The 15,855-nt window shown below is 44.7% G+C and overlaps 1 protein-coding gene across 3 annotated transcripts in view; it reads left to right on the forward strand.

Annotated features, from left to right (window-relative positions):
* PHF20 (PHD finger protein 20) overlaps positions 1 to 15,855 on the forward strand; it is a 2,392,123-nt gene that overhangs the window by 166,564 nt on the left and 2,209,704 nt on the right. For all 3 annotated transcript variants that reach the window (XM_069652246.1, XM_069652248.1, XM_069652247.1), the window contains exon 3: positions 1,880 to 2,051. In XM_069652246.1, the coding sequence (XP_069508347.1) occupies positions 1,880 to 2,051 (172 nt within the window). The remainder of the gene's footprint in view (positions 1 to 1,879; positions 2,052 to 15,855) is intronic.

Consider the following 15,855-nt stretch of genomic DNA (forward strand, 5'->3'; position numbering starts at 1 on the left):
CCCTCACTCTCTGGCCGGCCTCCCTTGGCCCTCCTCCTACCCCCACCTACGAGTCTGAGAACCTCGGGGTCATCTTTGACTCCACCCTTTCCTTCTCCGCCCACATCTCTGAGGTCTCTAAAAAGTCAAATTTCCAACTGCACCTCCTCAGAGGTACTCTGCCTTTCCTCTCCTTCCCCCAGAAGCTCATGGTATCTCAAGCTCTGGTTCTCTCTAGCTTGGACTATTGTAACAGCCTCTTTCTAAATCTACCTGCCTCTACTCTCCTCCCTCTGCAACTAATCCAGACCAGGACTGCGAGACGTGTCCTTGGCCTCAAGCCCTGGGATCGTATCTCTCCAGCTCTGAAATCTCTCCACTGGCTCCCAGTGGATGCAAGGATTAAATTCAAAACGCTCTGCATTGTCCACAAGGCTTTCTGGGGCCTGGGTCCAAAATACCTTCAGCTATCCCTCCGCAAATACCTCCCCTCTTGACCTCTTTGCTCCTCTACCTCCAACTCACTCAGGGTCAGTCGTTTTTCTAAGAAACGAGCTGGGGGTAGATCTGTCTTCGGCTGGGGCCTCCCTCTGGAACAGCCTCCCTGCCACTCTAAAACTTGAGGAGAACCATCTCCTGTTCCGGAAGCACCTCAAGACCTTCCTCTTTTCTTCTGCCTTCGCTCCCCCTCTCCCCTGCTGATCTGTTCTCTCTTGGCACTGTGCACCTGGCCACCCTCTGTCTTTTGGTCCCAGGTACCTGCTTATCCTGCCACCATCCCGCACTGCCTCCGGGCCACCCCTTGCACTGGGGTCTGTATCTGTACCCATACAGCCCCCCTTTTTCTTCCTGCACTTATCAGGCCTACCCTGTCTGCTGCCTTAAACCTAACACTTGCAAATTGCTGGCTGCATTACCACGGTTTGTTGCCTTTATTATTTATGTATTGTTATTTATCTGTTTCTCCTCTGCTTCGCACTTTCCACCTCTCCCCCCTTCCATGCACTTTTCCCCTCCCCCTCTCCCATGCACTTGCGCATTCTCAATGTCACTGGGCCTAGTAAGATCGCTGTTTTGTTCTCCCCTGTTCCCCTAGCCTTCCTTGTTGCTCTCTGAAACACTTGTGTATGAGCACGATAGAAATAAAATATCAATCAATCAATCAAAGGTGGGCCCGGTGAGGAGGTAAGAGTTGCTTAATGTTGTGTTTATGTGATGCTTAATATTGAGCCTTTGCCACCTCCCGTGGTTGTGCATGTGTGTACTGCTATGTATTCTTATATTCATGAGCATGTGAATCCATGCCAGACCCCATGCTGGAGAAGGAACAAGTTACTTACCTGTAACTGTTGTTCTCCAGCATGGGTCTGGCATGGATTCACATGCGAACCCTCCCTCCTACCCCTCTGCGGCTCTTCACTTGATCATACTGCCACTTTTCGTGCTACCAAATCTGAGGATGGGTACGGGGCTTAGGGAGAGGCCAGTCATTGGCTGGGGGCAGTATGACCCAGAGACCAGTGATTGGTTACTACTAAGAAAGACAGATCAGAAACAAAACTGATACTGATTTTTTCTTTACCGAGGATTCCCAGCCCGACGACGGGGAATATTCATGAGCATGTGAATCCATGCCAGACCCATGCTGGAGAACAACAGTTACAGGTAAGTAACTTGTTCCTTCCGTTTTATTAAATGTTTTGTTTTTGCACTCCCAATAAAGTTCATTTTGCCTCCCAGAATTGTCCTCTTAGAATCCTGGGCAGAACATTTGAATACGCGTTTCTTTTTGTGCTCTCACAATGGCACCTCTACATATACCTTTCTAGAGTTTTACAAAATGTACTTTTACTTGATTATGTTTAAAGAATATTTAGTTGTTGTTACATGTATTGAACAGGTATGCAGCGCTTATTGAAGAAATAAATTTTGAAGAGGGCAAAGTACTTATTCATTTCAAACATTGGAACCACCGACACGATGAATGGTTCTGTTGGGACAGTCCCGATCTGCGCCCTGAGGAGAAGATCCAGCTAAGAAAAGAAGGCTTACATGAAGAACCAGTGCAACCTGTAAGTGGACCATTCATTTCACAGTTTATGTGCAAGCTTTTTGGGTTGCTTCTTGTTGACCAATCACTTTATATGCAGGACTCTATTTGGCATTGATCAGAAGTGAGGGTGCTCATGCAAATCACCTACTAAAAGAAATAAACAGCCAGCCTAGATATAAAATGTAGGGTGCCATTGCGTTATCATTCAACTGCCTCCTGTTGTAGAATCCCAGATTTTGAAAGTAGCATACTATTTAAAAATACGGTTTCATGGTGCATCTCTACAGCTTTCACTGAATAAACTTGGCTTAACTTGGAAATTAAACTATTTGCATGTGATCATTGGTTCTTTGCTGTTTTTTAAGCTACGATATTTGTCATTACAACTAGAACATAGCTGTTTTTAATTTTGGGCAGAAAAACCCTTTGCAAGATACCTTTCAGTGCTGATTTAGTAAATGTCTGACTCCTTGGTTTGAGAGAGATGTTCTACATCCTAGCTCTAGTTTATTCTAATGAATGTGCGACCACCAGTACAATTTCTTTCGCTTTAGCTCATTGGTGGCGCTTATGCCCATCTAGTCTGAACCAAAATAATGTGTCTGAACCAAAATAATGTGTATATAATTTGTAGAGTGAGCAAGACATTGGTGGATAAATATGCATCTGCATCAGTGTTTTGCCCATAGTCCCTCCTCTCCCCTGTTAGCCTTGAATTTGTTAGAAGCTCTTGCCTGCCGCTGTATGCCTTGTGCTTGTTCTTTGATGCAAAGGGGCCAGCTTGTTTTCCTTTAGCTTTGATTTTTTTTTTGCATTGGAATTCTCAAGATTTATGAGCTTTTTGATATGTAATTAGCCTTTCTAATGGATTGTGTCCTCCCACTTATTCTTCATCTTATGATAACTCCTTCCAGCATCGGCTGCTTTGGATTTATAGGGCGCTGCATGTTGACTCAATGTCCCTCTAAGGCATCCGTCCCATTTCGAGGCTGACGTCATCGACCGTATTTATAGCACGCACCGCGCCTGTTACTTCAGTTCTATTTTTCTGTTAAAGCCTTGCTTCCGATGCACTGCTGTTGCTTGCCTTGTGGTGCAGGCTGCTACATCCACATCACGACAGGCGGCTTATCCTACCATCCCTCCAGATAGGGATGACCAGCGTTTTGACGCATCTAAAGATTTTTCAGCCAGCAGTATGGCTCCATAGTCCATCAACGCCACTTGCGCTCTGGCCAAATGTACCCATACTTTATGGGGCTGTATTGCAATGGCAGCTGAGCATATCTCTGAAGAAGAGGAGAGGGAAGGCTTCATGAATAGCGTGAAAGATGGAAAGGACGCAATGTGAAAATCACTCCAATCAGGTTTGGACTCTGCCGATAGTGTTAGCAGAGCCATGGTGGCGAGCATGGTAATGTGCAGGATTGCTTAGTTGAGAAAGTCTGGCTTTGCAGCAGATGTGTAATCCAGGCTACTTAACATTCCTTTTGTTGGCACACAACTATTTGGCAGCAAGGCTGATGAAAGCCTTGACAAATTAGACCTCAAAAGCAGCAGCCAAATCACTCCTCAACCTTCTCACCCCACTGCACAGGCTTGGAGGGGTCAGTCCTTTTGCAATTATTCCTCATTTGGAAGAGCGAGAGGGCAGGCCAGTCAGAGGCCAGAGGCAATTCCCGCTGGTGGACGCGGAAGAGGTGCCAAGTCTGCCCAGGCAACGGCTGCCTTACCTTCAGCCGCTGCTTCAGCTGCCTCAAAACTACTCTGAGGCCTCCTTCCACAGGACTGCGGTGGGAGGCAGGCTCAGTCAGCATCTGGAAGAATGCCACGGCATTATTTTAATCAGCCTTACAGATAAGGGGTGTATCAGACACTTTAAATCCCTGTAAATGAGCAAATACTCCCAAAAAATGGGCAGTAACTATACTCCCAACAATAAATGGGAAAAATGCATGTAGAAACTTGTACCCCTGCTTTCACCCTCGCAGCTCCATGGATATGTTTGGACCAGTAGGGCACATAGTGCCACAGGAAGAAATTACTATTTTAACTGCCTGATTGGAAGAAGTAAACTTGTAACTTTTAATGTGCAAGAATGACTAGGTGCAAAGAAATAAGTATTACAAAAACATTTCTGTTTTTTAGTTAAAACCTAATTTTACTCACTTATAAAATTCTCTCATTGGGAATTGGACTTACATGTTTACTCCCTAAAAAATAATTGTACTCCCAACTTTAAAAACTAGGGAGTAAAATACTCCCACTTCCAAGAGCACTGCTTTCCGATGCTTGGTCCTTGCATACAGTGGCCCAGGGTTACTGCCTCCCCTTTTTAAGATGCCTCAGGATCATCCACCGGGGAGCCACTCCTGCAAATTTCCAGATCTGTTACTCTTGCAGGAGATTTCCAGTCTGCTAGAGAAGGGTGCTATAGAGTCAATACCTGTAATGGCAAGGAACAAGGGGTGGTACTCCCCTTACTTTTTTATCCCCAAGAAGGACGATTGATTGAGATGCATTTTGGACTTGAGATACTTGAAAAAGTTCCTCAGGAAGGACAAGTTCAAAATGGCTACCCTTTCTCAGATCCTTCAGGCCCTCCAGCTTCAGGATTGCATGGTATCATTGGACCTTCAGGATGCTTACTTTCATGTGCCTATTCATCACAAGAACCAGAGGTACCTGAGGTATGCCGTTGGCACTTCTCATAGTTCTGCCATTCAGGCTGACTTCCATCCAATTGTTTTCACCAAGTTGGTGGCCCCGAGTCCCAGGAGAGGGGGGGATTCACGTCTACCCCTACCTGAACGATTAGCTGATCAGGGGTCTTTCTTCCGAACAGGCCTTGGAACATCTCAGCATCATCTGCCACTTTCCCCACAGATTTGGCTTCTCCCTCAAGTCCCACATGACATGCTTCCCAAAAGCCCCAATTAATTGGAGCAGTGCTGACGCATCCTCTGGGAAAGTCTCGCCACCCGAGGTGATGACTCAGCACATTCAGCAGATGGTCACCAGATATCAGAATGCCCAGCATCTTCCATCCTTCGATTTCCTAAGGTTGCTGGGCCTCATGGCATCTTTGGTGTGCCACCAATGATCTTTGTCTGAATGCCAGCAAGACTGAGTTCCTCCGCATCGGCACACCTTCACCATCCTTTCCCCTCATTCTCTGGCCAGCCTCTCTTGGCCCTCCTCCTACCCCCACCTGCGAGGCTAAGAACCTTGGGGTCATCTTTGACTCCAACCCTTCCTTCTCCGCCCACATCTCTGAGGTCTCTAAAAAGTCAAATTTCCGACTGCACCTCCTCAGAGGTACTCTGCCTTTCCTCTCCTTCCCCCAGAAGCTCATGGTTCTCTCTAGCTTGGACTATTGTAACAGCCTCTTTCTAAATCTACCTGCCTCTACTCTCCGCCCTCTGCAACTAATCCAGAACAGGACTGCGAGACTTGTCCTTGGCCTCAATCCCTGGGATCTTATCTCTCCAGCTCTGAAATCTCTCCATTGGCTCCCAGTGGATGCAAGGATTACATTTAAAACCCTCTGAATTGTTCACAAGGCTTTCTGGGGCCTGGGTCTAAAATACCTTCAGCTATCCCTCCGCAAATACCTCCCCTCTCAAGCTCTTCGCTCCTCTACCTCCAACTCTCTCAGGGTCAGTCGTTTTTCAAAGAAATGAGCTGGGGGTAGATCTGTCTTCGGCTGGGGCCTCCCTCTGGAACAGCCTCCCTGCCACTCTAAAACTTGAGGAGAACTATCTCTGGTTCCGGAAGCACCTCAAGACCTTCCTCTTTTCTTCCTTCGCTCTCCCTCTCCCCTGCTGTTCTGTTCTTTCTTGGCACTGTGCACCTGGCCACTCTCTGTCCTCCGGGCCCAAGTACCTGCTCACCCTGCCACCCTCCTGCACTGCCTCCGGGCCACCCCTTGCACTAGGGTCTGTATCTGTACCCATACAGCCCCCCCTTTTTTTCCTGCACTTATCAGACCTACCCTGTCTGCTGCCTGAAACCTAGCACTTGCAAATTGCTGGATGCACTAAAACTGTTTGTTGCCTTTATCATTTATTTATTGTTATTTATATTGCTCCTCTGCTTCGCACTTTCCAATTCTCCCCCCTTCCGTGCACTTTTCCCCTCCCCCTCTCCCATGCACTTGTGCGTTTTCAATCTCACTGGGCCTAGTAAGATCGCCGTTTTGTTCTTCCCTGTTCCCCTCCCTTGCCTTGTCACGCTCTGAAACACTTGTGTACAAGCGCGATAGAAATAAAATATCAATATCAGTATCCTGCATTTTACTGGTGCTAGAGGCTCGTCTGAGAATGAGATCCCTCCAGTGGGCCCTCTGGTCCCAGTGGTCAGTTTTCAGGCAAGATGTTAGATCTACTTCAGGTTCTGAGCAGGGTCGCACAGGATCTCCTGTGGTGGGCCTGCCAGGACAACTTTCTGAAGGGGGAACCTTTTTGGTAACCATGGTCAGAAATAACAGTATTTACAGAGCCCACTCCAATGATCTGACGGGCAGTGATTGTTAGTCTCCCTTTGGAGCTGAGGGCAATCGGACTAGCGCTGAAGGCCTTTCTACCCTTTGTATGGGGAAAGAATGTCCTGATAATGAAGGACAACACAGTGACCATGTACTATCTCAACAAGAGAGGCTGTCTAGGGTCACTACCACTTTGCAGAGAGGCAATGCAGCTCTGGTTCTGGGCACTTCAAGAAGGAGTCTCCCTATCAGCAGTTCATCTAGCCGGAGAGAGCACGGCGGCGGACGCTCTGAGTAGGCAGAGCCGTCTCCCACGAGTGGGAATTAGCTCAGGAAGTACTTAAGAGATCTTCACCCTTTGGGGAACCCTTCAAGTAGAGCTGTTCTTCGCGTTTCGTGTCAACTGGAAGTGAGAGCTGTTCTGCTACTTGGAATTTCCTCAAGAGAGGAGCTCTAGGTGACGCGTTCATAGTGGACTCTGCGTTTTCACTCGTGTATGCATTTCCTCCAGTCCCTGTCCTTCCACATGTGATCAGGATGTTGAGAAAGTTTGGGAAATCCATGATCCTAATTGTTCCGTATTGGGCCAGGAGGGCGTGGAACCCGGACCTTCTGCACATGTCCATCTGCCTTCCAATTCGTCTTCCGCAAAGAGAGGATCTCTCGCAAGAGGAGGGTCAGGTTCTGCATCCATAGGTCAAGACTGTCAACCTTCACGCATGGTTTCTGAGAGGGTGAGATATAAGGATTGGGACCTCCAGGAGACGTGATGGCAAATTTGCCTTTGGCCAGAAGGCCAGCAACGGAATCTCTGTATTGCTGCCTTTGGAACCTGCAGCTGGTGCAGAGAGAAGAATGTGTATCCTTTTCTGTGCGAGAAGTACAAAGTGTCGGTGGGCACCACTAGAATTTCAGCTATAAAAGTTAGTTAAATTGTCTCCAATTTATTTCATAAAAACCTTGACCTGGAGCTTCTAGTCTGTAAAAGATCCTGTGGCATCTGGATCTCATTAACCAGTTTAGAAGAAAAAGAAAGGTAACTATACCCAACTTAAGGCTGGAGCTCACAGTTGACCCTTGGCTGGGTTGCCCAGTTAGATCTGAATATTTATCGAAATGTCACTATTATTTCATAAATGCACAAAGGCTGTAGATAGTTTTCTCACAAGAAATGTTTAATTCACATTTCTAGGTTAAGTATCACAAATTCAATTCTCATGTAGCGAGGCAACTCGAAAAGCAAGGGTTGATTCATCAATAAGCACTTATGCCAATGCATTTCGGTCTATGACCATCCTCAGGGCCCTGCTTAAGTGAATATACAGTCAGCTAAACTAAGTTAGCATTCATCATTTTATAATGCAGCATTTCAAAAACACACGGAAAGAATTATTCACAATGAAGAAATTGGTAAAACACATAGCCCAAGTAGATCCAAGTAAATGAAGTAAATAAGGGAGAAAGTGAACAAATAATATATCACTATCGTTATACGACTAAGGGTATTCAGTATATAACTCCCCCAGATGTTTCGTAGTCTGTACCTGATTGAGGTTTGATGTCCTTTAATCCGAGTGCTCTCAAAAGTAATCTCCAACGTTCCTAATGAGTAACAGTTGGAGAGTATAAGTACTTCTATTCATACATTAGGTATTACTTGTGAGTGTGAGCTGCGTGAAGTCTCTTACCTGCGTCCGAGGTGCTCGCACGCAGAACCGATCGCTCTCGCTGTGAAAGCGAAAGTGCAATGCGCGCAAGCCCTGACGCTGTATTGAATCGCCATGGGAACGTGGGCGGGGCGACGTGTAGCAACTCGAATGCTGCCGCACGTACGCCTCGGGACCCACCTCTCTGCAGGCTTGCAGAGGGGCGGGATTGTTGACACGGCGACCCGAATTTGATGCATACTTAGAAACACTAGCAATGTCGTGCACATAACGTACCAATCTTGGGGTGGGGGGGTGTCTCATACTACGGGAAAGTGTACCCATTTTCAATGTAAAAATTGCATTCCGTTAATCATAATGTAAACAAAAACCGTCCATTCAATTAGAAAACCCAATATAAGGGAAAAGCGCATTTGAACAACAATCAGAAGTTTCTCTTCTATGTACATCATCATGCCCATATCTTATATTCAGAGAAATGTAGCACATGCAGTAATCGTGTCCATAGTGGCATTTCGGAATAATTCACAGTATCTCAATAGAAAAAAAGCATGCGCTTATAGTCTGTATTCAAGAAAGCACATGTAGTAAATATAGTTCGCAGTACTTTGGTACAAAAAATATTATTATTTGTGCTTATTGTCTGTGTTGAAGGAAGCACATGTAATTGATATCCTCATTAATTCCTTTTGGGGTAAGCAAACTCAGTCTGTCAATCCAGAATGTCCCACATTGATGGAGTCTTTTTTGCAAATCTTCATGTTTCTCTCGTCTTTGAACTCTTTCTAAGATCACAAATTTTATTTGGGCCAAATTGTGTTTGTTCTGCCAATGTCTTGCCACTGCTGAGGTTAGTCTTGTTCCTAATGCAGGATCTATGCTCGTTCCACCTGATTTTTGCTGTACGCTTTGTTTGACCAACATAGTACAATCTGCATGGGCATTTGATCCCATATACAATTCCTGAAGTGTTGCATGTAGCGTAGCATTTTAATTTGAATTTCTCTCCAGTATAAGGATGATTAATTTTGTCCTTTCATGATATAACCACAATTACTGCAGTTTAGACATGGAAATGTGCCTATATGGTCTGTACTTTTCTTCTTCTGTGGAGGTCTGGTGTGGTAAGCAAACGTTGGAGGTTCTTTAAATACATTTTCGACCCTTTTGTCACATGTTACGGTGTTCCAAGTATTCTTTATAATGGCCTTTATGCAATTATTTTGGCGTGAATACTTGGATACAAAGGCAAGTGGCGGTAAGGTGTCTTTTTTGGTTTCTCTTGGGTTAAGCAGTTCTTGATTTTGTGTAGTCGTGTGTGCTTCAGCCGATGTAATTTCTTCCTGTGAATAACCTGTTGCAAGAAATGTACTGCCCATCGCTTTTACTGCTGCTTCATATTCACTCTGGTTACTGACAATCCTTTTGACTCTAAGCATTTGACTAGAATGTAGATTTCTAACTATGCTTGGTTGGTGAAAGCGAAGTCTGTGTAATAGACTATTCCTGTCTGTGCTTTTCCGATAGATTGTTGTCTGATATCCTGTTTGAGTCATGTTTATCTCCACATCTAGGAAATGGATAGATTTTCGTGAATATTGGTATGTAAACTGTATCCGAGCGTCTATGTTGTTGATATACCTAAAAAATTCCAAGAGGTGAGCTTCTGTACTTTTCCAAATGCCGAAAATATCATCAATATATCTGATCCAAATGATGAGTTCTTGATTCCACTGATTATTCGACAGGACATGTTCTGTTTCGAATTTGTGCATAAATTAGTTCGCATACGAGGGAGCCATGGTTGCCCCCATGGCTGTACCTGTAACTTGTAGATAATGAGTTTTTAAACTGGAAGTATGAGTTGTTACTGATGAATTCTAGAAGTCCCATGATAAATTATTTTTGTGCAGCAATTTCTCCCTCTTTCAAAAGCATCCACTCCACCGCTTCTCTGCCTACATCGTGAGGAATGGATGTATATAGACTTTTAACATCTACCGTGAAGCAGATGTAGTTATTGTCAAATGGGATGGCTTGAAGATACTGTAAAAAAATGTGTGGAGTCTTTAATGTATGTGCTCGTTTTTTGAATTAATGGCTGTAAAAAGTAGTCGATGTATTTGCCAAGTGGTTCAAGGATGCTATTAATACCTGCTACTATAGGTCTTCCTGGAGGTTTTTGCATGTCCTTCTGTATCTTGGGGAGAGTATAAAAATGGGGTATCTTGGGATGTGTATTGATTAAAAATGTCTATGTATTATGGTTAATCCATTTCAGTTCTTCAGCCCTTTCGAGAAGTTTTTCAAGGTTGCACCAAATTTCTTCTGTGGGATCTGATTCAAGTAGGGCATAGGTGTTGCTGTCACTGAGTTGTCTTAAGCACTCATCGTCATAATCACTTGTGTTGAGCAGTACTAAACCTCCGCCCTTATCTGCAGACCTTATTGTTATGTTGTCATCTCCACACAAATTCTTTGAGTTTGAGCTCATGTGGTTTCAGCAATACCTATGCCCTACTTGAATCAGATCCCACAGAAGAAATTCGGTGCAACCTTGAAAAACTTCTTGAAAGGGCTGAAGAACTGAAATTGATTAACCATAATACAAAGACATGTTTAATCAATACACATCCCAAGATACCCCTTTTTTATACTCTCCCCAAGATACAGAAGGACATGCAAAAACCTCCAGGAAGACCTATCGTAGCAGGTATTAATAGCATCCTTGAACCACTTGGCAAATACATTGACTACTTTTTACAACCATTAATTCAAAAAACGAGTACATACATTAAAGACTCCACACATTTGTTACAGTATCTTCAAGCCATCCCATTTGACAATAACTACATCTGCTTCACGGTAGATGTTAAAAGTCTATATACATCCATTCCTCACGATTTAGGCAGAGAAGCGGTGGAGTGGATGCTTTTGAAAGAGGGAGAAATTGCTGCACAAGAAGAATTTATCATGGGACTTCTAGAATTCATCAGTAACAACTCGTACTTCCAGTTTAAAAACTCATATTATCTACAAGTTGCAGGTACAGCCATGGGGGCAACCATGGCTCCCTCGTATGCAAACTCATTTATGCACAAATTCGAAACAGAACATGTCCTGTCGAATAATCAGTGGAATCAAAAACTCATCATTTGGATCAGATATATTGATGATATTTTCGGCATTTGGAAAAGTACAGAAGCTCACCTCTTGGAATTTTTTGGGTATATCAACAACCTAGACCCTCGGATACAGTTTACATACCAATATTCACAAAAATCTATCCATTTCCTAGATGTGGAGATAAACATGACTCAAACAGGACATCAGGCAACAATCTATCGGAAAAGCACAGACAGGAATAATCTATTACACAGACTTAGCTTTCACCAACCGAGCTAAATTAGAAATCTACCTTCTAGTCAAATGCTTGGAGTCAAAAGGATTGTCAGCAACCAGAGTGAATATGAAGCAGCAGTAAAAGCGATGGGCAGTACATTTCTTGCAAGAGGTTATTCACAGGAAGAAATTACATCGGCTGAAGCACGCACGACTACACAAAATCGAGAAGAACTGCTTAACCCAAGAGAAACCAAAAAAGACACCTTACCTCCACTTGTCTTTGTATCCAAGTACTCACGCCAAAGTAATCGCATAAAGGCCATTATAAAGAAGAATTGGAACGCCGTAATATGTGACAAAAGGGTCGAACATTTATTTAAAGAACCTCCAACGTTTGCTTACCAAAGAAGTTCTAACCTTAAAGACAGATTAGTTCACACCAGACCTCCACAGAAGAAGAAAAGTACAGACCGTATGGGCACACTTCCATGTCTAAACTGCAGTAATTGTGGTTATATCATGAAAGGACAAACAATCGATCATCCTTATACTGGAGAGAAAATCAAATTAAAATGCTACGCTACATGCGACACTTCAGGAATTCTATATGGGATCAAATGCCCATGCGGATTGTACTATGTTGGTCAAACAAAGCGTACAGCAAAAATCAGGTGGAGCGAGCATAGATCCTGCATTAGGAACAAGACTGTAACCTCAGCAGTGGCAAGACATTGGCAGAACAAACAACACAATTTGGCCCAAATAAAATTTGTGATCTTAGAATGAGTCCAAAGACGAGAGAAACATGAAGATTTGCAAAAAAGACTCTATCAATGTGAGACATTCTGGATTGACAGACTGAGTTTGCTTACCCCAAAAGGAATTAATGGGGATATCAATTACACGTGCTTCCTTTAACACAGACAATAAGCACAAATAATATTTTTTGTACTGCGAACTATATTTACATGTGCTTTCTTGAATACAGACTATAAGCGCATGCTTTTTTTCTATTGAGATACTGTGAATTATTCCGAAATTCCACTATGGACACGGTTACTGCATGTGCTACATTTCTCTGAATATAAGGTATGGGCATGATGATGTACATAGAAGAGGAACTTCTGATTGTTGTTCAAATGCGCTTTTCCCTTATATTGGGTTTTCTAATTGAATGGACGGTTTTTGTTTACATTATGATTAACGGAATGTAATTTTTACATTGAAAATGGGTACACTTTCCCGTAGTATGAGACACCCCCCACCCCGAGATTGGTACGTTATGTGCACGACATTGCTAGTGTTTCTAAGTATGCATCAAATTCTGGTCACCGTGGCAACAATCCCACCCCTCTGCAAGCCTGCAGAGAGGTGGGTCCCTAGGCGTACATGCGGCAGCGTTCGCGCTGCTACACGTCGCTCCGCCCACGTTCCCCTGGCGATTCAATACAGCGTCGGGGCTCGCGCGCATTATACTTTCGCTTTCACAGCGAGAGCGGTCAGTTCTGAGCGCGAGCCCCTCTGACGCAGGTAAGGGACTTCACGCAGCTCGCACTCATGAGTAATATCTAATGTATGAATAGAAGTACTTATACTCTCCAACTGTTACTCATTAGGAACGTTGGAGATTACTTTTGAGAGCACTCGGATTAGAGGACATCAAACCTCAATCAGGTACAGACTACGAAACATCTGGGGGAGTTATGCACTGAATGCCCTTAGTCGTATAACGATATTGATATATTATTTGTTTACTTTCTCCCTTGTTTACTTCATTCACTTGGATCTACTTGGGGTATGAGTTTAACCAATTTCTTCATTGTGAATACATTTTTTCTGTGTGTTTTTGAAATGCTGAATTATAAAATGCTGAATGCTAACTTAGTTTAGCTGACTGTATGTTCACTTAAGCATGGCCCCGAAGATGGTCATAGACCGAAATGCATTGGCATGAGTGTTTATTGATGAATTAACCCTTGCCTTTCGAGTTGCCTCGCTACATGAGAATTGAATTCGTGATACTTAACCTAGAAATGAGAATTAAACATTTCTTGTGAGAAAAACTATCTACAGCCTTTGTGCATTTATGAAATAATAGTGACATTTTGATAAATATTCAGATCCAAATGGCCAACCCTGCCAAGGGTCAACTGTGAGCTCCAGCCTTAAGTTGGGTATAGTTACCTTTCTTTTTCTCCTATCCTTTTCTGTGCGACACAACTCTGGTGTTATCATTCCTATTACATCTGGCCCATCTGGGGCTCCAAGGTTTTCACTGTGAAGAGATACTTGGCGGCGCTATCCATTTTCAAGCGCACGCCTGAGCAGACTTCTTTCTTTAAAACGTCAATTCTAATTCAATTCTTGAAATGGCTCCCAAATGTGTTCTCTCCAGTCCCTTTTGTGGTTCCCGTTTGGGATATATATCCGATATTGAAATTCCTCATGTGTGCTCCTTTTGAGCCACTGAATTCTTGTCCGTTAATATTGCTGACATTGAAAACAATCTTTTTAATGGCAATACCATCTGCACGCTGGGTTAGCAAGTTGCAGGCCTTGTCGTGTAAGCCACTGTTTACAACCTTTTATAAGGATAAAGTTGTATTAAGACGCCGACTACTTTTCTGCCGAAGGTGGTTTTGGAATTTCACCCATTCCAGAAAATTATATTGCTAACTTTTTACCCTCCACCTCTTCCTGTTAAGGAAGAGGTAAAGCTTCAGATTTGACCCAAAAAAAAAGCTTTAAGCTTTTATATTTCTCTTACAGCTAAACTGAGGAAAGATGATTAGTTGTTTGTGGGATATACCGGGCACAAACTAGGTCTTACAGTTACAGAGCACCATTTTACTCCTACCTCCCGTCCCCTTTCCCCTTTCCTCCATACTTATGGGACATCTCTCCGTCCTGTGGGACGGGACCGGAGCACTTTGTAAAAAGCATCAAAGATTTTGCAAAAATGTGTCCTTCCTCTCTTTCATGCGTGGTGCCCGGCACACGGTCGTAACCCCGCCCAGCTTGGCTCAGCCCCGCGCATCGCCCTTCAGTCCTTTTCTCCGCTCGTTCGGAACTGGACGCACTTGCATCCGCAGAAGATTATCTTCATTTTTTTCCACTCTCTGGCTCTCGCTAGCAATCGTGTACTAGTCTGTCTGTCGTTCAAACTAGACTTTCCAGATTGTTCGTGTCACCGACGCTTCGTGAGGGCGGATCCCCATCCTCTTTGTTTAGAGTGTTTGGGTCCGGATCACCGTTGGGACTCCTGTTTTTACTGTGACTCCCTTTTGGTCCGGGCACTTCAGCGTCGTTTGGAGCGGTGGGAGGAGGTGTTCCGACGAACTCCTCCTTCAGACACCCGGTAAGTTCTTTACTTTTCAGAGCACCCCGGCCGGGAGACACCTTTCCGGGTTCCTCCGGGGCCAGGAGGGGCATTGATCGCTCTGTCTCCGGGGTTCGCCCTGAGGTGCCCGTTGGGCCTAATAATTATACCAGAGTTTCTCTGAGGGCCTCCGTAAGGGGCCTGTGGATACCAAGTACATTCCGAGGCCCCTCCTGTGGGGGCTGCTTGTAGGCCTAGTTCTACTGAGTCGTGTGGTACCGGAGCTTGCTCTGAGGCCCCTCTGTTGGCTTCCCTCAAAAATAAGACCGGGGTTCGCCCTGAGGCCTCGGCGGGGCTTGGTATTACCGAATGGATGTTCGAGGCCTGCGCCAGTAAGGCTGTTACCGGACTTGGGTCCGGGGTCTCTCACACAGAGGCTAAAGTTACCAACATTTCTGAGAGGCCTGGCAAGGCCTTATCGGTGAAGGTTGTTTCTCACCGTTCCCGCTCTTGTGGCGACGCCAGATCTGTTGAGGGGGGCAAAGAAGGAAAGTTCTTCTTTTACTGGCAGTGCCGAGGTTCTTCTTGGGAAGGCTAATTTGGCGATTGGTATGTCGCAGAAACATTCCAGGCCTCATAGTACCGGCTCTGCCGAGGTTCCTTATGTCAAGCCTAAAGTTAAGACCCCTGATCCATAAACGGGGACCCCCGCCTCACTTCTTCATGTGCCGCAGCTCCCCTCAAGTGATGACAAAATGGCGCCCGTTCCCGCCACGATCACGGCGGACATTTTGGGTGCTACCTCTGCAACTATGCCATCGGCCTCAGGTGTAGGGTTTGGTTCCGTGGGTGAACATAGGGTTCCTTGTGCGCATTCTTATCGGCCAGTTTATGATTGGAACGCTCAGATGCCCCTTCCGCGCAATGTTTCGTTGCCTGCGGGGTCAGCACCTTTGATTTATGTGGATATGTCGGTGGAGGGACCGGTGTGGCACCCTTCCCCGTT

The sequence above is a fragment of the Ambystoma mexicanum genome, chromosome 3p (assembly GCF_040938575.1).
Source record: "Ambystoma mexicanum isolate Mex_15411 chromosome 3p, UKY_AmexF1_1, whole genome shotgun sequence".
Lineage (NCBI taxonomy): Eukaryota > Metazoa > Chordata > Amphibia > Caudata > Ambystomatidae > Ambystoma > Ambystoma mexicanum.